This window comes from Schistocerca americana, chromosome 3, assembly GCF_021461395.2.
Source record: "Schistocerca americana isolate TAMUIC-IGC-003095 chromosome 3, iqSchAmer2.1, whole genome shotgun sequence".
Taxonomy (NCBI): Eukaryota; Metazoa; Arthropoda; class Insecta; order Orthoptera; family Acrididae; genus Schistocerca; species Schistocerca americana.
Genome location: NC_060121.1, coordinates 325,327,392 through 325,351,774, shown reverse-complemented (window position 1 = coordinate 325,351,774; position 24,383 = coordinate 325,327,392). Strand labels below are relative to the sequence as shown.

Below are 24,383 nucleotides of genomic sequence, written 5' to 3'. Positions count from 1 at the left end.
TTGGCAGGACACTTAGAAGATGCAACAAGTCCACTAAAGAGACAGCTTACACTACACTCGTTCGTCCTCTGTTAGAATATTGCTGCGCGGTGTGGGATCCTTACCAGCTGGGATTGACAGAGGGCATCGAAAGGGTGCAAAAAAGGGCAGCTCGTTTTGTATTATCACGTAATAGGGGAGAGAGTGTGGTAGATATGATACGCGAGTTGGGATGGAAGTCATTAAAGCAAAGACGTTTTTCGTCGCGGCGAGATCTATTTACGAAATTTCAGTCACCAACTTTCTGTTCCGAATGCGAAAATATTTTGTTGAGCCCAGCCTACATAGGTAGGAATGATCATCAAAATAAAACAAGAGAAATCAGAGCTCGAACAGAAAGGTTTAGGTGTTCGGGAGTGGAATGGTAGAGAGATAGTATTATTGTGGTTCGATGAACACTCTGCCAAGCACTTAAATGTGAATTGCAGTGTAATCATGTAGATGTAGATGTTGACATGATTTTAATGTTGTTTTGTTGGCATACTTCGATAAGCCTTTTTCCGTTTTTATTGGTAAATTTATGGGCGGGATATTTTCCTGCGATTTTCCAGTATTGTTTTTCTTTGCCTATCTGAGCATTGAAATCACCCAGTAAGTTTCTGATGTCCTGCTTTGGAATTTTAGCCATTACTTTCTCAAAATCGGTCCAGAATTTCTCCACAGTCTGTGGATCCTTTCTGTTAGCAATGTTGATGAGGGCATGAACATTAATGAAGGTATATTTCTTGTTAGCGCACTGCATGTGCATTGTCATCAGGCGGTTTCTTATGGGGTACACATCTCTTATGGAGTCTGTTATATTTTTATATATGACAAAAGCCATTCCCAGAAGAGGAGCACCTTCAGCAATACGTTTTTCCGTTTTACACTTAAAGATGCGATAATTTCCATAATCAACTGTGGCTTCATCTGTGAATCGTGTTTCTTGAAGGACTAAACTCTGAATTTTTTGTCAGTCTAGTTCCTGTACTAGGTTGTGTAATTTTCCCAGTTGAATTAGAGTGTTGATATTAAATGTGACCATATAAGTGATAGTTTTGGATGGAAGTCTGCCAGAGAACTCCGACTTTCTCTGTGTTCATGACTGCCCAGGTCCCCTAGACTCCGAAGATCCGGTTGCCGCCTGTTGGCAACATTGTTATTACTTTCACGAATCATGATGGCTTATTATATTATTGTTTGTCCAATGTTTCCACTGGGTTATCAGAACCAGGGATTGTTAGTACCTGGAGTAATTATTGCAGTCGACCCTAACATGGGGAACAGACACTGACCAGAAAGCCGCCCATTATGGGTTCTGACGCGTCTAGGTTTTCTATCGTTAGCTTTTAGATTAACCCTAAAAGCAGGACCGCCTCTTCCGACAGCTCTGTCGAACTGATGATCTTCATCTCCTTCTTCAATGTCGTTGAGGTCTGGCAAGGGACCTCACAGGGAACCACACCCGGGCCAGGTGAACCAAGGTTTCTTTTTACCAGGTGTGACTCCTCTCTCTCCTCCTTTTCAACTGTGCTTGGGATCGGCTATGGCGTAATTTATCTTATTTATATATTTATGTGCTTATACGGGGTGTCTCATTTATCTTGCTCACCCAAAATAACTTTTTTCTGAAAGTTAAGTGAAAAATTGCTTCACCCAATATCTCCTAACATCATTGGGTAGTTCTTGCTGAGGCTATACGTTTTACGTATCCCCACAGATGTAGGAGATAGCGGTGGATGTTAATTTTTTTAAATGGAGCCATGTAAATTTTATTCAATAATACACCTACCCTCCCAAAGAGCTATTCAAAAATGTCTCATACTGTACCATTTTTTTTTTTCAATGAAACGTAGACGTGGGAACTATAACGAGTACACAGGCTTTCAAAAAAAAAAAAAACGAGCTGTTTACAGCCTTGATGTATACATTGTGTACCCAGTGTAGTGCTGTAGTAGAGATGTGGGTTTTGTTTATGATTTCCGACTCATTTAAACACAGGCATTCGTCTCCCTCACCCCCCCCCCCCCCCCCCCCACACCCTCACACACCTCATTTGTTGTTGCTTTAGCGCAAAGTACACTGCATACCAGTGTAGTCGTGCTTAAGAGTAACTTAGTTAACTGCATGGCGGTAGTACACGTTGTGAATACAATTTTTGTTGAGTAAAGGTGTACGATGTACGTGAAATAATTTAGTAGCTTGCAATTTTATGTTCAGTACTATTAGATAACATTATGATTATTATGTTATTATGCCCATCTTGTAGTCTACTGTGCATACCCGTACTGTAATTTGCTGCAGATGGACCAAACTCTGTTCAGGCACAACTACTGTACGATTCCTTGACAAGCCATCGCCTTCGTTGGATGTTTCGTTGTCTCATTTTTGGTCTGCGTGAAACGGGAAGTTTAAATGCAAGACCTAGAAATCGTCGTAGAACAGACAAAGCTTCTGAGGATGCTGTGCTCGCCGCCGTAGCCGTGAATCATCAAGTCAGCACACAACGAATTGAACATGAAGTCAATGTCTCAAGAACAAGTGCACATTGAATTCTGCAACGTCATACATTCCATCCTTATCGTGTTCGTTTACACAAGAACTTGATGGAAATGACTTGAACAATAGAGTTCAGTTTTGTCAGTGGGCTCACCGACGGCTTCTGACTACTCCTAATTTCTTCTCAGATATTCTTTTTACTGACGATTCACCACGCTCCAACGAAGGAATTGTCAATATGAGAAATATGCATTATTGGCCCTTGAACAATCCACAGTGGCTCAGACAGGTAGAGCATCAACGTCTATGGAACATTAATGTTTGGTGCGGAATTACTGGAGATACTGTTATCGGACTTTTCTTTGCAAACGGCAACCAAAATGGCAGACAATATGCCCAATTTTTAAGACAAACTCTTCCTTTTCTCTTGGGCGCCGTACTTCTGAATCAGATGATAGTCAAGTGGTATCAGCATGATTGATGCGGCCGGCCGGGGTGGCCGAGCGGTTCTAGGCGCTACAGTCTGGAACTGCGAGACCGCTACGGTCGCAGGTTCGAATCCTGTCTCGAGAATGGATGTGCGTGATGTCCTTAGGTTAGTTAGGTTTAAGTAGTTCTAAGTTCTAGGGGACTGATGACCTCAGCAGTTAAGTCCCATAGTGCTCAGAGCGATTTGAACCATGATGGATGGCCTGCACATAACGCCGTACGAACACGACGGATTCTGGACCGTAAATACCCTGGTATGTGGATTGGACATTGTGGGCCAGTTAGTTGGCCTGCCCGATCTCCGGATCTTACACCGCTGAATTTTTTTCTGTGGGGAGCAGTCGAGGATGCTGTCAACTGAAATGTTCCAACAACACCAGAGGACATGCAGCAACGCGTTATTAATGCTTGTACAGCCATCACAGAGGAAGTAGCAGCACGATGTGGGCGCCCTTCATCCACAGAGTGAACCTGTGTATGAATGCCACTGGTCATCATATTGAGCATGTGGTGTAAACACTCTGTTTCTCATGTAGTATCGCAGTAAAAGTTACTGCAAAGGGCCATGTCACTTCTGCATTGTCACAAGTACTCCAATACGATACTGTACAATAACAAGATCAAATTACTGTACAGCGCCATAATACTGTATTACATTCCGTGTTTATCGGTAATCTGTAAAATATTCAAAAGCACTTTGAAGAGGTAAAATTATTTAGGTAATGAAATGCTTTGAAGTGATATTTATATTAGAAAAGTTATGTATTATTTATTACTTCCTTAGCTACTAGTTTCGTGGATAAACTGGTACAGTGTGATACATTTTTTAATAACTCTTGGAGAGAATGAGTGTATTCTTAAATAAATTGTACATGGTTGCATTTAAAAAATTTAACCTCTAACCCGTATCTCCTACATCTGGGGGGGGGGGGGGGGGTTACATAAAACATATAACATAAGCAAGAATTATCCAGTGATGTTAAAAAACATCGGTTGAAGCAATTTTTCGTTAAACGCACCAGAAAAAAGGTATTTTGGGTGATCACGATAAATGGGACACCCTGTAGAGTTTACTCTGTGAATCCCTATGACGGGTGAAACCGAACTCCACCTACATTTTCCTTGTATTTTGGTGTAACTGATCCGTGCTCTCCAGTGGCCACAAGAGTAATAACATGACTATGATTCATTTGGTCAGTTATCACAGTTACCCTTTTTCTGTGAAAATGCTTTCACTGCAGCGAAAATGACTGTAAAATGCAGTCTCAAAACCGCAAAAGACAAAACGCTGATCCCAGGTACCAAAATACTCAGACTACATCCCTGAACAACTTCAGAAATGTTGTCATAGGAGTTCGCTTTCGCACTTTTTCGTGCATGGAGGACGCTATTTTTCAATTTGTCACATGTTGGAGCCTATACCCATAACGTTCACGGGCTATTTCTTGTCTTCAGTAATAATTATCCCATACTGACTTCAGTGAGTGTTTTCATAGATATCATTTACTTGTATCAATTATGGTGTCAGCCCAAATTAGTTTTGTCCTATTCAAAACTAGCATCTTTTTCAGTACAGCTGTCGGCATAGACGAGATCGCCCAGATACTGTTGCATGTAGCCACTTCGAACCAATATGATGTGTGTTGGGGCAGTCGTTTAAGAAGTCGGGCCACAGACGCTGTGGGAGTCAATAGAGTCTGTCCGCCCCGATAGCTGAATGGCGCCGGCACGGTAACTCAGCGTGTTCGGTCAGAGAGCTGATGAGCCTCTGTAATAAAAGAAAACTGACTGGAAGGATCAACAAACGAACTTTAACGGATGTCTTGTGACGTCCGCAACGACCAAACCCAACGATTAAAAAAAAAAAAAAGTTTGCGTGACGGACTGCCGTCCTAAGCCGCCCCGGTTCGATTCTCGGCTGGTTCAGGGATTTTCTCCGCTCAGGGACTGGGTGTTGTGTTGTCTTCATCATCATTTCATCCCCATCCGGGCGAATGTAATAAGACCTGCACCAAGGTGGCCAGACCTGCCACCCGGCCAATGGCGCCAAACGCTCATTTCCATTTTTCCAATAGAGTCTAAGAGCCTTCTAGAGTCATGCCCTGGGCTAACCCCGTAGCACTTAATCTTACAGCTGCCAATGGACTACTCTCTCTCTCTCTCTCTCTCTCTCTCTCTCTCTCTTTCTCTCTCTCTCTCTTATGATAGTAAAAGGCGTACGCAGAAATCGCAGTTGTGTAGTACATGTAACCGTCCGTTTACGAAAAGGCATCTTCCTGAGCCTATGTTCGACCTATTCCTGAACTATGTGCATCTAGTGGTTTATCCTGAATGTGTAATGCAGATTTGGCCTGATGAGTGGGACGCGTACTAGTCCACGCACTCTGACTGCAAATGTTTGCGTCTGATGAACCGGCCTGATGTGCTGCCATTCACGAACAGTACTCAGAATGGCTCTAAGCACTATGGGACTATCTGAGGTCATCAGTCTCCTAGACCTAGAACTACAAGAGAAGTATCGGTGTCATCCAGAAGTCGTTTTAGCAGGTACAGCGCAACGGCAGATGTGCAGATATCTTTGTCCAGGGGCAATTCTCAACCAGTGTAGGAATGTCTATCATATTGTGGCGACTCCCTTTATTAAAAATGATGCTTCAACTTAATTTTCATTCAATCCCGATCGTTAAGTTCAGTAAAAAATAAATTATTATAGTTTGATGAGCGCTCAGAAAGCTGCTGAAGTTCCGGCTCCTATCGAGATCCACGAAGATTAAGATCTACATGACAGTAATTCGACCTGTAGTCCCTTACGGGGCAGAGAGCTGGACTATAACAGAAAAGATAGAGAGAAAACTGACATTTGAAAATACTGTTCTGAAACAGTTTTGGACCAGTGAAGGATGGAGACGACTGGAAGAAAAAGGAAAACCCGCGAATTGCGGGAATTGTACAGATCGCTGGACTTTGTGGCTGTGATTAGAAGCAGAGACTGACGTGATATGGGCATGTAACGCGGCGAGAAGGCCAGATCACAAGGCAGGTGGTGGAAGAAGACATCGGAGGTAACAGACCGAGAGGATGACCATGGGTGATGCAGTGACGGGATCAGAGAGGACATGAGTACGACGGGACTACATACAAAAGGGGAAATGGAAGACGATGACTAGTGACGCCAAAGATCGATTGCCATTTGTGTGCCCACCCTAGTAAGTAAGTATTGTCTCAGGTGAACCACCGCAATAGTGGTCCTAAAATCATATCCTCTGGAAAATTAAAGATACCAGTACAAGAATCACAACTGCGGCTCCAGACTTAGCATCTGACTGCAATAACAAATGTCGTGCAGCTACAGGCGACTCTCACAGGACAGCTGAATATAAAATGATAAATGAAAGAGTAAAAGTCTCTCTCACCTTCATGCAGCGATTAAAAAATAAATGAATAAATTAACTGCACACAGTGCAAAATTTCTTGGAATAAAATAAGAATACTTCCATATCATTTCACTACGTAAAATAAATCGTTGATCACTGAGCTAAAAATCTCCATATATTCTTCAAATAACGTTACAGACATTGCCCCTCGTATAAATAACTGCCTAAAAGTCTTTGAAAAATATGAATGTTAACTGTAAAAGCCTTCGTACAATCACACACTAAAGGGAAAAAAAATCTCAGCACAAAGAAGTAGTTGTGAAACATGAACGAAAGCTGGTAGGCGTGTTTCTGCATCTGAAAGATGATGTCTGTTCAAATTTCGCTCCCTCATACGGAAATGGAAATGCCGTGCGGCTGGGGCCTTCCGTCGGGTAGACCATTCGCCTGGTGCAAGTCTTTCGAGTTGACGCCACTTCGGCTACTTGCGTGTCGATGGGGATGAAATGATGATGATAAAGACAACACAACACCCAGTACCTGAGCGGAGAAAATCTCCGACCCACCCGGGAATCAAACCCAAGCCGTTAGGTGTGACATTCCGTCGCACTGACCATTCAGCTACCAGGGGCGGACCCCAGTCACATGAGAGTGGCGCTGTTGCAAATCGGCTACTTCAAAGACACCTCCAAGTCAGAAGCTTTGCAGCTTACGTTTTCCGATGAAAGCTGATTCTGCCTCTGTGTCAGTGATGGCCGTGTGTTAGTTAGATGGAGGCCAGCTGAGGCCCTGCAACCAGCCAGTCTGCGTACTAGACACAACGGACCTATACTTGGAGCTATGATCTGGGGTGCGATTTCGTGCGACAGCAGGAGCACTCTCTTGGTTATCCCACGCACACTGTCTGCAAATGTTTACGTCTGATGATTCAACCTGTTGTGCTGCCATTCACGAACAGCGCTCCTGGGGGTGTTTTCCAACAGGATAACACTCGTCCACATACCACTGTTGTAACCCAAGATGTTCTGCAGAGTGTCGACATGTTGCCTTGTCCTGCTCGGTCACCAGCTGTGTCTCCAATCGAGCACACTTGGGGCATCGTCGGACAGCAACTCCAGCGTCATCCACAACCAGCACTAACCGTCCCTGTACTGACCGACCAAGTGCAACAGGTTCAGAACTCCATCCCACAAACTGACATCTGGCACCTCTAAAACGCAATGTATCCACGTTCGCATGCTTGCATTCAACATTCTGGCGGTTACACTGGTTATTACTGTACCAGCATTTCACATTTGCAATGGATTATCTCGTCCTTATTAACCTGTGTTCTTGCAAGTTGATCGCTTAAATATGTTACCTAAACCGACGTATTCCCAACATTTCATTAGTCTACATTGGTCATTCTTGGTGTTGCGATTTTTCTTTCCGTCAGTGTATATCTACCATTCCAGAATCTACGCACATCAAAAAAAAGTTTTGCATTACCCCAGTTCCCAGAAATCGTGAAGATAGACGTTGACTGTGGATATTGTATCACAGACACAGTCCTTTTGACTGTTCAGAGATGTCACTAAACCCGCCCAGAGATGTAAACAACCATGCATGAGCAGCGCCTATTAGACGCCGGGAGTCCGACAGCCGATCAGTTCCAGGAAGGAAGTACACGTCTCGTGTTGTCTCTAGTTAACCATGCGTAGACGGTCAATACCACGGTTCGATCGCGTCCGCATTGTTACATTGTACTAGGAAGGCCTCTCAACAAGGGAACTGTCCAGGCGTCTCGGAGTGAACCAAAGAGATGTTGTTCGGACATGGAGGAGATACAGAAAGACAGGAACTGTCGATGAAGTGACTCCCTCAGGCCGCCCAAGGGCTACTACTGCAGTGGATGACCGCTACCTACGGATTATGGCTCGGAGGAACCCTGACAGCAACGCCACCATGTTGAATAATGCTTTTCGTGCAGCCACAGGACGTCGTGTTACGACTCAAACTGTGAGCAATAGGCTGCATGACGCGCAACTTCACTCCCGGCGTCTATGGCGAGATCCATCTTTGCAACCACTACACCATGCAGCCCGGTACAGATGGGCTCAAAAACATGCCGAATGGACCGCTCTTCACCGATGAGTGTCGCATATGCCTTCAACTACACAATAGTCGGAGTCGTGTTTGGAGGCAACCCCGACAGGCTGAACGCCTTAGACACACTGTCCAGCGAGTGCAGCAAGGTGGAGGTTCCCTGCTGTTTTGGGGTAGCAGTACGTAGGGCCGACGTACGCAGCTGGTGGTAATGGAAGGCGCCGTAACGGCAGTACGATACGTGAATGCCATCCTCCGACCGACAGTGCAACTATATCGGCAGCATATTGGCGAGGCACTCGTCTTCATGGACGACAATTCGCGCCCCCATTGTGCACATCTTGTGAAGGAATTCCTTCAGTATAACTACATCGTTCGACTAGAGTGGCCAGCACGTTCTCCAGTCAAGACCCTATCGAAAATGCCTGGGATTGATTGAAAAGGGTTGTTTATGGACGACGTGACCCACCAACCACTCTGAGGGATCTACGCCGAATTGCCGTTGAGGAGTGGGACAATCTGGACCAACAGTGCCTTGATGAACTTGTGGATAGTATGCCACGACGAATACAGGTATGCATCAATGCAACAGGACGTGCTGCTGGATATTAGAGGTACCTGTGTGTACAGTAATCTGGACCACCACTTCTGAAGGTCTCGCTGTATGGTGATACAACATACAATGTGTGGCTTTCATGAGCAATAAAAAGGAGGGACATGATGTTTATGTTGATCTCTATTCCAATTTTCTGTACAGGTTCCGGAACTCTCGGAACCGATGTGATGCAAAACTTTTTTTGATGTGTGTGTATGATACAACAATGACTACTACGTTGTCCAAATTTGTTTTGCTTTACATAAATAATTGCCAGTGGTGGATACCATGCCTCTTAGACCATTGCTCTGCACTTCTACAGCACTCACTCACGTCATATTCCTGCTTACTTTCTTCAGATAAAAGTGAAGCTGGGTGGTGGCTCGAAGGTTCTCAGCAGTGAGTAACAAACAACTTCTGGCCAAAACTGTTTATAAGAGGATTTTTTCCCACTTGTCACCCCGCCCCATAACTCAGCAACAGTTCCATGCTCACTATCCTAACTTGAAATTGATATTTTAGAAGGGAGTAAATAAAACGTATGTAACTGGATCACTGCAAGTTTCTTGTCATTTTCAGACGAAGAACAGCACAAACAGCAGCGGGGGCGGCGGCAGTGAGGACAAGGAGGAGGAAACGTGGTGGGAGGAGCTGCAGGGCGAGTGCCGGCTGATGCAGTTCCACAGCCTCGAGGCGAAGGTGCGGCTGGGCGCCGAGCTCGCCATGCTGGCCGGCTCCTTCCTCTACATCCTGTCCGCGCTGCGCGAGGCACACTTTTTGGGCCTCAACATGTTCATCGAGAACCTCGTGAGTACCCACTCTCCGGCAGCCGCAAGTATCCTAGACGTGTTGTGGGCGTAGTCCTGCTCGAGCCTTCAAAAGGGCTGAAAAATTTGGGATTTCAGACATTTCACTGCATATTTAAGCTTGCTTTGCCTGTCAGTGACGCAGTTCTATCGGGCCTTTACACAGGCGTGAGAAAATAGAATTAAGCAGGGTATACGAGAGTGGTCTGAAAAGTTCTCGAAATGGAATAAAAAGTGTTGTATCGTACTTTTAATACAACCACATAAGGAAATTTTTACTCGTTGCCACCGTCAACTATTTATAGTGCGCTGAGGGAAACACTACAAGAGGAGAATGAGGAGAATAGTGAAACACTGATAATGATTGTGACAAGAAAACCAACATTTATTGGCAAATACTCAACTTTGTACATGTCGGCTCAGGCAGCAGATCCTTAAGTTCAACTAGTATTCCAGAAGCTAAAGCTGCATAGTAAATAGTTTTTGTCCCACTAGAATGTTCGCTGAAGACGGGCTGATGTGGACACTGTGGCGGAAACGGTTTATAGTATTTCGTGACTTTAATTACTTATAAATGATATTTCAGGTATATCAAAAAATACATAAAACCAGTTACCTATTGTCAGCGTAACAATTCATTTGATCTCAAAAATGATTATCCCGACTAATATTTGTCACTCTGCTAAAGAAATCTCCACTTGACGTTGTGTAGAAATGTTGTCTGTAAAGTTGTGTGAGTGGCACTAAATTGCATATCATTTATCAGATTTTACACAACTGTTACTTAACATGGAAGCAATTTTCTCTAGCAAAAGGAACATTTAGTCACAAAATACTACCCGCGCACAACACTGACGTATGTCTCCTATTAAAATGCTTCATGTAAATCGTCCGAAATAATTAGGCTTCATACATCAGCAAATAAGAAATTGATATTACGTAACTTGCTGTGAGCACTATTTTTAAAGATTCAATCTAAGTTGAATTCTGTCTTTTAAAGAAGATTCGAGACCACCGGTGCACATTTATTTACATACATTTATTTCTAACAACATTTATGTTTGTTAAAATTCTCGATTCAAAACTGCCGCGGGGATATTTTTGCTAAGATGGCGGCAGACGCACGATAGTCAATTTGTCTACTGTTATTCTCGATTTATGTTATCAAGGTAATATATTTAGATAAAACTCTTTAAGCCTTTTATCTCTAATCTTTAGTATTTAAAATCATTTTCAATGATAAATACCGACATATTTTTTATACCAGCTACTAGTAAACTCCGCTGTAAGTTACTAGCCCTAATGGCTGCGCTCCTAATTGCGGAGCTGAAAATTAACACTTAAAAACATTAATTAGATTCGATTACAATTGAAATAAATACCAATCCACGTCTAGACAATAGCGACTCTATTTTTCAAATAATAATTAACAATATATAGTTAAAGGCTTTCTCTTTACAGACCTCACACGTCTCGCGTCCGAACAGTTCATCCGTTAGCACAGGAAGAACAACTGAACCACAATTATCACAGATAATAAAAAAGATTATAACTGTCGTTGTCTATGAATGTAGTTCTCTAATAGTAGTTTTAATTGACACAGAAATTAAATTATTACAGAAATAATGAAATATTTATCGTCATTTTTACACGATACAGTCTTTTTATGCATAGTGTCGATAATATTGCTTGAAGTTTGTTCACTTAGTTCATTTTAAAATCTCGTGGCTAGAACATATTGTTGTGGATATTACAACACGCTAGAAGCAGATGCTGCGGCGTGAAGTACACAAGCAGAAGGCGACCTTCTCGGTAGTCGAGTTGACTTGGAACAGACCGCTCTGCTGTAGCGCCGGCGCCTATCACTTCTCTGGCCGCGCCACCGCTGCGACTTTTTGGTATGGCAATCGCTGGGCTATATAGGCCGTCTTTTGAGTGCATTGTCGACCTATCAACGCACGTGGTGCTGCCGGTGTGCGTGCTGTGCTTACGACACCACAAAAAAAAACTGCTCACCTCAGTACTATTTTTTATTTTTATTTTCGTAGTCTCTCTGTACACTAATGTTCTTGGTACAGCGACGTTCCAATACCTTGATGCCATCTCACAGTTAGATTCCCACAGGCTTCCAAATTACCAGTCAACCTCAGTGTCAGTTCTTCGTTGAAGAGAATCTCCACTCAGGAAAATGTTAAGAGTCTCCGGAAGACGATGAAGTCTGATTAAGCCAAATCAGGCGAATAAGGTGGGTACGATAAGAAAAAACTGGTTCAAATGGCTCTGAGCACTAAGGGAATTAACTTCTGGGTTCATCAGTCCCCTAGAACTTAGAACTACTTAAACCTAACTAACCAAAGGACATCCCAAACATCTATGCCCGAAGCAGGATTCGATCCTGCGACCGTAGCGGTCGCTCGGTTCGAGACTGTAGCGCCTTGAACCGCTCGGCCCACCCGGCTGGCGGTATGATAACAATTCGTATATTAGTTTGTGGATTTTTGCCATGACAACGACACCTGTCTGTGTGGGCGCGCATTGTCTTGATGGAAGATGACTTTCTTCTTTGCTTTTTTTCGCGTATCTGTTGTTATAACTGGTCCAGGCAGTTAGCGTAGTACCGTCCCGTAAATGTTTGACCAGTGGTAAGATAATCTATCAGCAGAATCCCTCTCACATCTCAGAAAACTGACGCAAAGACCTTTCCGGCCGACCGTATTGCCTTTTTCTTTTCTTTTTTCTTGGTGGGGTTGAATCAACGTGTTTCTACTTCTTTCGCTGTTGCTTGTCTCTCGGGTATCGTAGTCGATCCAAGTTGCGTTTGTGCTCATAAACCGACACAAGAAATCTTATTGCTACCTCTGAAAACGGTTCAAACTTCGCACAGACATTTGCATTCTGATGCGTTTCTGATCCTATGTAAAGAGTCGCGACACTCATCTAGCAGATAATTTTTTCATATCCAATTCCACTGTTAAAATGTGATATGCCAGTTCAGATGACACCCTTACAGCTCCAGTAATTTCTCGTACTTTCAGTCTGCGATCCTGCATGACCATTTTATGCACTTTTGCAATAATTTTGGGTGTAGTGGCACACTTTAGCCAACCAGTAAGTGACTCATCTAAAGCTGTCTCGACCATATTTAAGGTTGTTTGTCCACTCGGCAAAAAAATGGTTCAAATGGCTCTGAGCACTATGGGACTCAACTGCTGAGGTCATTAGTCCCCTAGAACTTAGAACTAGTTAAACCTAAGGACATCACAAACATCCATGCCTGAGGCAGGATTCGAACCTGCGACCGTAGCGGTCTTGCGGTTCCAGACTGCAGCGCCTTTAACCGCACGGCCACTTCGGCCGGCCTGCCCACTCGGCAACGGTTGAGTATAAAGGAGCAGAGTCCCTCAGCCATTTCTGAAAATTGGCATGTATTTCCTTTGCTTTCATACCTTTCTTTACGAAGCACTTAATCACTGTTCCCATCTTGGTTTGTTTTTCTTCCATCTTCACAAGTCACTAGACGGAAACAACAACGGAGAGGCGTCCGCACCATAAATATCTACTCAGAGCACTGACACGTCAGGTATTTACAATTAAAAGATAATCTGTCATTACGCATGATGCGCGAAAGTCAAAGAAATTTATTTTTGGTTAAAGTCCATGTTTATCCATTTATTATTGGGCTTAAGTGTGAATATCCATCGTAGTGAATCATATCAAATAAACTGTGATAAATGAACCCTGCAACTCTTGAAGGAATTAAGTCGTTGTCATGTACTACGCAAAAATCAAATATATCAATTCATTCTGAAACACGAATCGGGCGCCCAGTATGTGTTAAATGAGCATCTTTGGCGGCAACCGCTAAACAACGCAGCTAACTGATGGTAACAACTTGAATTTACACTTACTGATCAACAAATATTGACTGCAGTGACAGATAGTGTGTGTCGCCTCGCTTTCACGTACCTCGACGAAGCGTAGAACGCTGGCTGGGCGCAGGAAAAGGACATTACAACTTCGCTGATCGTGGAAGTGCCAGTAGGCAGCAATAGGAGGCGTCACAAAATGCACTATTCTTTCATAGTGTGTTTCGTGCTTTATACCATCGTTGGATGACTTTCCCAGACAAAGGTTCCTGTCTTCAGTTTCTTCCTCAAGACACACTTTTCAACCCTTGGATGTTTTTCGGTATTTCTTACGACCTGTGTAATCCATCGTGATTCTGCTAGTTTCCTGACGTCGTCTACCCACTTTTCATTAGCAGGCCATTATCTTGGGCTTACTTGTCTGTTGGAACCTGGCGAAGAACTTCCCTAGTCTATCTGCGACCCATTCACCTCGCTACATGTCTCACCCACGTCAATTTAATTTTTATTACTGCCATAATTACAAACATCAAAAAAAGTTTTGCATCACCTCGGTTCCGAGAGTTCCGGAACCTGTACAGAAAATTGGAATAGAGATCAACATAAACATCATTTTCCTCCTTTTTATTGCTCATGAAAACCACACATTGTATGTTGTACCACCATACAGCGAGACCTTCAGAGGTGGTGGTCCAGATTGCTGTACACACCGGTACCTCTAATACCCAGCAGCACGTCCTCTTGCATTGATGCATGCCTGTATTCATCGTGGCATACAATCCACAAGTTCATCAAGCCACTTTTGAACCAGATTGTTCCCCTCCTCAACGGCGATTCGGCGTAGATCCCTCAGAGTGGTTGGTGGGTCACGTCGTCCTTTTCAATCTATCTCAGGCATGTTCGATAGGGTTCATGTTTGGAGGACATGCTGGCCACTCTAGTCGAGCGATGTTGTTATCCTGAAGGAAATCATTCACAGGATGTGCATGATGGGGGCGTGAATTATCGTCCATGAAGACGAATGTTTCGCCAATAGGCTGCCAATATGGTTGCACTATCAGAGGATGGAATTCATTTATCGTACAGCCGTTACGGCGCCTTCCGTGACCACCGGCAGCGTACATTGACCCCACATAAAGCTACCCCAAAACAGCAGGGAACCTCCACCTTGCTGCACTAGCTGGACAGTGTGCCTCCGACGATTATCTGGTTGAAGGCATATGCGACACTCATCGGTGAAGTGAACGAGATGCCAATCCTGAGCGGTTCATTCAACATGTTGTTGGGCCCATCTGTACTGCGTTGCATGGTGTCGTGGTTGCAAAAATGGACCTCACTATGGACGTTGGGAGAGAAGTTGCGCATCATGCAGCCTACTGCGCACGGTTTGGGTCGTAACACGACGTCCTGTGGCTGCACGAAAAGCATTATTCAACGTGGTGGCGATGCTGTCAGGGTTCCTCCGAGCCATAGTCCATAGGTAGTGTTCCCCATTGCGGTAGCCCTTGGGCGGCCCGAGCGAGACATGTCATCGACAGTTCCTGTCTCTCTGTATCTCCTCCATGTCCGAACAACATCGCTTTGGTTCACTCCGAGACCCCTGGACAGTTCCCTTGTTGAGAGCCCTTCCTGGCACAAAGTAACAATGTGGAAGCAATCGAACCGTGGTATTGACCGTCTAGGCATGGTTGAACTACAGCCAACACAAGTCGTATACCCCCTTCCTGGTGGAATGACCGATCAGCTGTCGGATCCCCTCCGTCCAATAGGCGCTGCGGTCGCGCGGTTCCAGACTGAAGCGCTGCTCATGCATGGTTGTTTACATCTTTGGGCGGGTTTAGTAACATCTCTGAACAGTCAAAGGAACTGGGTCTGTGATACAAGGGATGTTCGGAAAGTAAGTTCCGATCGGCCGCTAAGTGGAAACCACTGTGAAAGTCAAAAATGTTTTAGTTGCAAGAGTTAGCTGCACCTTCTTCAAAGTAATCCGCATAGTTGCCGCTCCGACTTGGACATTGGTAATAGCGTTGTACCAAGTTTCAATATTATCGTCATAGAAGGCTGCCGCCAGTGCTTGCTGCCAATTCTCCACACTGGTCTAAAGTTCGCAGTCTGTACCAAAATGTTGTCTTCACAGCCACTAATTCATGTGAAGAGAGATGAAACTCAGAGGGAGACAATTACGGGCTGTATTGTGGGTGATCAAACATTTCCCATCGAAAACGCCGCAGGAGCATCTCCATTGCCCCTGCAGAATGCGGCTGAGAATTGTTTTGAAAGGGGATATGCATGACTGTTATGTTATGTGGGCTGCATAGCTTCGGGGTAAATTTCTCACCGGCGCCTCGTACTTGGCGGGAGACACTGTTTTCTATGCTCACACCTTAGAAGAGCGATGTGACGCGATCGACGGGCGTACTAGAGAAACTGCCCAACACGTCCATGCAAAGCTTCATCCGATTTTCACAGTGGTTTCCATTTCGCCACCGATCGGAACTTACTTCCGAATAGCTCTCGTACAATATCCACCGTCAATGTCTATCTCCAGGAGTTCTAGGAAGCGGGGTGATGCAAAACTTTTTTTTATGTGTGTATATCTTTTTCTCCAGTTCATTTCTCGTCTAGTCTTGTGGTTTTCAACAGCCGTATACGCATTTCTCGCTAAATAACCCGCAATTTTTGAATAGTTTGCACACTAAAAGTCTATGTCCTTCCGTCAGAACTGGTAATACACACTGATTGTAAACTGTAAATTTTCTTTCCAACATTAGAACTGCAGGCAGTTGTTTGTTTTGAAAGATAAGTACTTTACAATCACGTGCCTCCCACGCAAGCTCTCTAAGTATCTTCTGTCGTCTGAAATATTTATTGCTAATCATTGTTCCCTCGTCTGTGAATAATTAGCTTAGGACCACGCCAGATAACAAGGAAGCAGAGTATTGCACCTCTGTGATACCGGTTTAAAAGGTACTCAGAGGAACTGTAGCTCCGCTCACGTTTGAGGAGTGTTGGTTAGTTAGAAAAAATAAGTGGCTTTCCCAAACCAAGAGAAACTAGACATGCCGCTTCGTTAGGAACAATGCAGAAGAAACAGGAAGAGAACACTAAAGTTACGCGCGTAGCGGTATCCTGACAGACGGTGTCCAACAAGAATTACATTTCAACAAAAGCACTAGAATACGAGGTCTGATCAAAAAAATTGCGGAATATTCGTAATTTTGCGCCAGTAGTGTGATGCAGCTGGCATCCCTGAACAGGACTGTGTTTAGGAAGTTTTATTGTTGTATAGCTGTTAGTGATTGTTCAGTGCCGTAGAGAGTAGAACGTTGCGTCGCACAGTTTGCGTATTTCGAGATGGAGTAATGCATCTGCGTTAAATTTTGCGTGAAACTCAAGGCAAGCTTTGCAGAGGTGCACCAAATGATGCCGGAGGCCTACAGTGATGAGTGCTTAAGCCGTACTCGGTGTTACGAATGGTTCAAACGGTTTAAAAATGGCCGGACGGAAGTTAAAGATGACCCTCGTTCAGGACGCTCTTCGACGTCTACCGACGACGCTCATGTCAGGAAGATCAACGAAATTGTGCGTGACAGTCGAAGACTGACTCTCCGAGAGATTGCAGAGGGATCCAACATTTCAGTTGGATCATGTCAAGAAGTCTCGCCACAGTTTCTTGGAATGCTTTGTATTGCCGCCAAATTCGTCCCACGAAGATTTGCAGCGATAGATGAGATAAAAGAAAATTCGCAGACAGCGCTTCGCGCGATCTAGCAAGAGGCGTACCAAGACTGCTTCCAGAAGTGGAAACGGCGTTCGGAACGGTGTATCAGATATGGAGGAGAGTATTTCGAAGGAGACGATGCACAATAAGTGAGAGGTAAGCGTAGAAAACTTTTGTTGACAAAGTTCCGGAATTTTTTGAACAGACCTCGTACAACAGAGAGGGTATGAAGCAAGCCTTCAAAGAGCGGAGGTAACCAAACAGCTGCTCTGGCAGTTGTTGCTCGTAATCCATACGCCAGCTCCAGGGAAACTGCGGGTACCTCTGGAATAGGTGAGCTCAGCAATGTTCGCATTTTGCGTGCAAATAGCTTCTACCCGTACCACGTGGTCACTTCATCCACCCAGCAGATTAAGCAGCGAGGTTCCAGAAGACGCCTTGAATTCTGTCGCTCACTTCTCAAGTAACATCAGGATTATAGGTTCTTTTTTCGAAGAATTGTCTTCACCAATGAAGCTACCGTAACAAAAAGTGGAAAGCTGAATGTAAGAAACTGGACTATTTGGCTGCCGAGAATCCTCACTGGCTGAGACAGTTTGAACATCGGAGGCAACGGTGTGTGAACGTTTGGTGCGAAATTATTGGAAGACTACATGATTGGCCATCATTTCGTTGAAAAAACCTTAACGGGTAAAATATACGCACAATATGTTACCGAAGCGCTACCGGGGCTCCAAGAGGAACGACCGCTTGAAATACGTATTTGTATGCTATGTGGCACCAGCATGATACGCACCAGGCCCACTAATCACTCACGCACCTTTTTCTGGTAGCTAGATAGAACCTGAACGCTTTATCAGTTGGCCTGCACGTTCGCCAGACTGGACTTTTTTTCGTCCTGGGTAAACTCCAAGATGAAGACAATGCACACTTTCCGACGATCCAACGAGTACTTAAAACATCACATTGTTACTACATGTGCAATGACGTCGAAGTAGTCTCCTCACTCTGTCCAGAAATCCTTACACCAGCGACTGAAAGCATGTACTGCAGAAAACTGTGGATATTTCGAGCACGTTATGGAATAATGGAATTTTAGAGAAATGTTTATTCTTTTGCATTTGCTTTTTTTGTTTCTGATGTTATTTTGCTTGTTGCTGTTGCTAATGTAATTTTGCTGCGTAACTGTGTATCTTGACAGTAAACTCAGTTCTCTGTCTTACAAACCCTTTCAATTTTTATATACTCCTTTCTTTCAAGACTCTGGCAGAAACAGGAGCAGAACGATTACCATAGATAGCTGTTGGTTCATCCTTAGATGCCACGTCCCATGCCTTCGTTGATGTGTCGCTCTCACCACAGGTAGCCAAGTGTGACTCTGTCAATTTTAAATTAAACTTTTCTCCATTGTCCACATTTGAAAGCACACTCTTAGCTGCGTCAAGCTTTTGGAAAGCGAAACGCCGTTGGACTGGTCTCTGAAATCTACGACACTAGCAGCGGAAATTACTGTAGTTCCATTTGAGGAAGCGGAAGTCCATGCCGATATATCTGTAGTTAATATACCTATTAAAAGGCACTATACGTCATTTTAGTGTCGACCTGTTCACGATTCATTTTTGTGAAAACAGAATTACAGAATCTTAAACGGCTCAGGAAAGCTAGACTGGTTATATAGCTGCGTAGCGAAAACCCAATTACTGCTTAGTTCCACACCAATAAATCCTGAATCTTCAAGGAATTGAACCCCCACGTATAAAACAGCCTCAGACGTCTTATTACTTTACAAATGAGTTAAAGTGTGCCGGCCGTGGTGGCCGAGCGGTTCTAGACGCTACAGTCTGGAACCGCGAAATCGCTACGGTCGCAGGTTCGAATCCTGCCTCGGGCATGGATGTGTGTGATGTCCTTAGGTTAGTTCGGTTTAAGTAGTTGTAAGTTCTAGGGGACTGATGACCTCAGAAGTTAAGTCCCATAGTGCTCAGAGCCATTTTTTTGAGTTAAAGTGTTAAATATTTGGCCTTAAGCATTTAAGTGAAAAGACGTTTAGGGAAGGTGCTCTCGCTGTGAAATACTAGATGAAACAGTCTGGATAATTTGGTGTATTTTAAGCAAAAAGTACTGGGTCTACAACTTTGCTTCCGACGTTTTTTCTCGAAGTTCAGGGCTTTATTGTGAAAAACTTACAAAAAAATTATGATTCATGATATTACCCATCGCTGGCCTCTACAATCTCTCATCTTTCGGATAGCATACGAATCACTTGGCGGAAGAACTGGGCGTCTTTTGAAGGGATCCATGAATCGATTCAAATTTGCACTTGTTCATATGATCGGAAGTGCTGGTCAGTTTTGTAGTTTATGCAGATTAACGCAGCTAAATGACAGGTAACAACTATTTAAGGGACTAAATAAACTTATGCTTTATTCGCACAACACATATGAATATATTTGACTACCAAAAATATATTACGTTGCCCCATCCACAAACAGGAACATGTGTATTCCACAGAGTCTAATGCACTCTGCACATCATATCTTGTGCGCCACTATGCACGCTGGAAAATGTTTCTTCACATATCCCCAACAGTCACCCAGACTGTATGCCTCTGATCGTAAACGGTGGTAGTCAGAGACAGCGATGTATGGAGAATACGGCGAGAGGGATAGGACTTCTCATTTCAATGTTTCCATGTACATTTTGACGGGTTTTGCGACATGCGGTCGGGCACTGACCTGCTGCAAAATTACCTTAACGTGTCTATCACTATATTGTGGCTGTTTGTGTTTCAGTGCTGGGCTCGAACGGATCAATTGCTTTCGATAATGATGTCCTGTGACTGTCTTCGTCTGTTTCAGTAGCTACGGAAACGTTCTGTCTTCCACCGGAATGCCAGTCTTCGACATCTAAATCACCGTTCTTAAGGCGTTGAAAACATTCTCTGCACGTTCTTCCACTAATAGGTCCCACATCATTGGTCTTACCCAGTATTTTAAGAGCCACAGTCGCAGATTTCTTCATGTTAAAGCAGAAAATTAAAACTTCCAGCAAATGGCGAGAAATGGGTACGTAAGTCGACGTACTTAATCGACAATAACCTTACGATGCAATCACAAATCTACTAATATTTTTATGGCATTGTGTTTACAGATGCCTAAGCTTATTGTATGACACCTATGATCAACCACCCGAACCCCACTTGCCGCTACTGTCGTCTACTGCAAAACAGCGGAAGCAAAGTTGCAGACCTATATAACGTTCTATGGGTTGTATTTACTCATCTGTCGCAGCGGAAGTGCTAAATTCTCAGTCACTGTAAAAATTCCAACATCAGAAAAGTTAAAATTAAAAATCGATCTCGTATTGCGTCAGCTGAATATTTATTGCAGTTTCAAAGTAATTAAAAGCATATTGGCAAATCTGAAATAAGTTGTAACACACAATAATGAAATAAATCATGGTCAACAAGCTACATGCTTTCTGCCCGACATCACGCAAAGTACTGACGTACATTGCCAACATAGCTGTAACTATTTATACTTTCTTAACAATCCCGAACAAACCTCGGTATTGTTTAGAAACATTTTTAATTAATTAACAATTAAAACTCTCATCCTAAAACAAATGACACATTTCAGTGATTACCTTGACTCTTATACATTAAACACATGAGTGAATTCTAGTGTCTATATAAACTGAAGCGTGTATAAACGCTTAGGTATCAAATGTTAACAATACACTTGTTATATTTACTAATTACAGAAGATTCATATCATATAAAATGTTCCTGCCAATTAACGGACTTCTACACATTAGTGGAATTAAGGTTCCGTAATTATTTTCTTCGTAACTTTTCCACACGTGCATATTTCCATACACCTCTATGTCAGAAATTACTGTTAATGGTTAAAATTTATGTGTTTAAATAGGTTTCAGTTAGACTGTTAGGTTTCACCTACTAGGTTTTTTACGCTTCTCAGTGTATATGACGAGATACGAGGTCTGTTCAAAAAATTCCAGAACTTTCTCTACAAAATTTTTCTACACTTACCTTTCACTTATTGTGCACGATCTTCTTCGAAATAATCTCCTCGACAATTCATACAAAGCTCCCGACGCCTTTTCCACTTCCGGGACCAGTCGTGGTACGCCTCTTGCTGCATCTCGCGAAGTAGCGTCTACAAATTTTCTTCAATGTCGTTTCTCGTTGCAAATTTTCGTCCTTTCAACGGCGATCTCCGCAGGGACCAAGTCTGGAGAGTACAGAGGATGACCCAGCACAGTTACTTCGTTTTTTGTGCAATAGTCAGGCACCAACAAGGATGAATCTGCGGATGCGTTATCGTGATGGACGGGCCATGAACTGTTTCTTCACATTTCAGGCCGTTTCCTTCTAAGATTTTCTCGCAGGTGTCGCAACACTTCCCGATAGTACCATCGATTAACAGCTTGTCCCTGTTGCAAGAATTCATGACGAACTAATCCTTCAAAGTCAAAGAAAACTATCAGCATGGTTCTGACATTTAACCTGACCTGATGAGTTCTTTTTCGTCATGGAGAACCTTTCCCAACGCATTGTGAAGATTGAATCTTGGTCTCAACAACATAACCGAAGACCCACGTCTCGGCACCAACTATGATTCTCTTCACGAACATCTCGTTCTCATTCGCGGGATCCAAAAGCTCTTCACAGATTGCGAGCCGAAGGTCTTTCTGGTCTTGACTCATGAGCCGTGGGACGAACTTGACAGCAACACGATGCATTCTAAGACGCTGTGTCAGGTTTTCAAGATATGTTCCAACTTAAATGTTACGTTCTTCTGCAATCTCTCGGATAGTCAGTCTTCGATTGGCACGCACAGTTTCGTTGAAGTTCCTGACATGAGCGTCGTCGATAGACGTCGAAGGGCGTCCTGAACATGTGTCATTTTTAACTTCCGTCCGGCCATTCTTAAATTATGTGAGCCCATCGAAACACCGAGTACGGCTTAAGCGCTCATCACTGTAGGGTTCCTGCATCATTTGGCGGGTCTCTGTAAAGGTTTTCTCGAGTTTCACGCAAAATTTAATGCAGACGCATTGTTCTTCTAATTCTGCCATCTCTAAATTCACAAACTGTGCTACACAACGCTCTGTTCAGTACAGCGCTGAACAGTAACTAACAGACATACATAACAGAAACTTCCGACAGTTACACATTAAACACAGGCGTGTACAGGGACGTCAACGCATTTCGCTTCAACACACCATTGGCGCAAAATTACGAATGTTCTAGTATTTTTTGAACAGACCTCGTATCTTCTAAACTATGTGTCGTACGGGTGGTGTAATTTTGCAGTTACGTTCAGTGATATATGTAGATACTGTCTGCAAAGTGTATTGCGAATAGAGCTAATAGTAATGGAGTAATAAATTAAAACGTCATGTCTGATGTTGAAATTTTACTGCATGAACAAGAAAAAGGTAATAAGCAATACTTTTTTCCTTTCATCATTTTGTAGGAAATGTTAGCGAGAAAAAGTTTCTTAAAGGTTTTAAGTTATGTGTTAGGTTTGCTGGAAATCGCTAAGTGCTCTAATTCTCAAATGTTGTTGTTAGTTGTAGTCTTCAGTCCTGAGACTGGTTTGATGCAGCTCTCCATGCTACTCTATCCTGTGCAAGCTGCTTCATCTCCCAGTACGGACTGCAGCCTACATCCTTCTGAATCTGCTGAGTGTATTCATCTTTTGGTCTCCCTCTACGATTTTTACCCTCCACGCTGCCCTCCAATACTAAATTGGTGATCCCTTGATGCCTCAGAACATGTCCTACCAACCGATCCCTTCTTCTAGTCAAGTTGCGCCACAAACTCCTCTTCTCCCCAATTCTATTCAATACCTCCACATTAGTTATGTGATCCACCCATCTAATCTTCAGCATTCTTCTGTAGCACCACATTTCGATAGCTTCTATTCTCTTCTTGTCCGAAATATTTATCGTCCATGTTTCACTTCCATACATGGCTACACTCCATATAAATACTCTCAGAAACGACTTCGTGACACTTAAATCTATACTCGATTTTAGCAAATTTCTCTGATTCAGAAACGCTTTCCTTGACATTGCCGCCCGCATCTCGTGGTCGTGCGGTAGCGTTCTCGCTTCCCACGCCCGGGTTCCCGGGTTCGATTCCCGGCGGGGTCAGGGATTTTCTCTGCCTCGTGATGGCTGGGTGTTGTGTGCTGTCCTTAGGTTAGTTAGGTTTAAGTAGTTCTAAGTTCTAGGGGACTGATGACCATAGCTGTTAAGTCCCATAGTGCTCAGAGCCATTTTGACATTGCCAGTCTACATTTTATTTCCTCTCTACTTCGATCATCATCAGTTATTTTGCTCCCCAAATAGCAAAACTCCTTTACTACTTTAAGTGTCTCATTTCCTAATCTAATTCCTTCAGCATCACCCGATTTATTTCGAATACACTCCATTATCCTCGTTTTGCTTTTGTTGATGTTCATCTTATATCCTCCTTTCCAGACACTGTCCATTCCGTTCACCTGCTCTTCCAAGTCCTTTGCTGTCTGTGACAGAATTACAATGTCACCGGCGAACCTCAAAGTTTTTATTTCTTCTCCATGGATTTTAAAACCTACTCCGAACTTTTCTTTTGTTTCCTTCACTGCTTGCTCAATATATAGATTGAATAACATCGGGGACAGGCTACAACCCTGTCTCACTCCCTTCCCAACCACTGCTTCCCTTTCATGTCCCTCGACTCTTATAACTGCCATCTGGTTTCTGTACAAATTGTAAATAGCCTTTCGCTCCCTGTATTTTACCCCTGCCACCTTGAGAATTTGAAAGAGAGTATTCCAGTCAACATTGTCAAAAGCTTTCTGTAAGTCTACAAATGCTAGGAATGTAGGTTTGCCTTTCTTTAATCTAGCTTCTAAG

General features: G+C 43.5%; 1 protein-coding gene across 1 annotated transcript in view; it reads left to right on the top strand.

Annotated features, from left to right (window-relative positions):
- The window catches only part of LOC124606056 (transient receptor potential cation channel subfamily V member 5), a 339,427-nt gene that overhangs the window by 292,952 nt on the left and 22,092 nt on the right, over positions 1 to 24,383 (top strand). Inside the window, exon 12 of the mRNA XM_047138016.1 lies at positions 9,640 to 9,867. Within this exon, the coding sequence (XP_046993972.1) occupies positions 9,640 to 9,867 (228 nt within the window). The remainder of the gene's footprint in view (positions 1 to 9,639; positions 9,868 to 24,383) is intronic.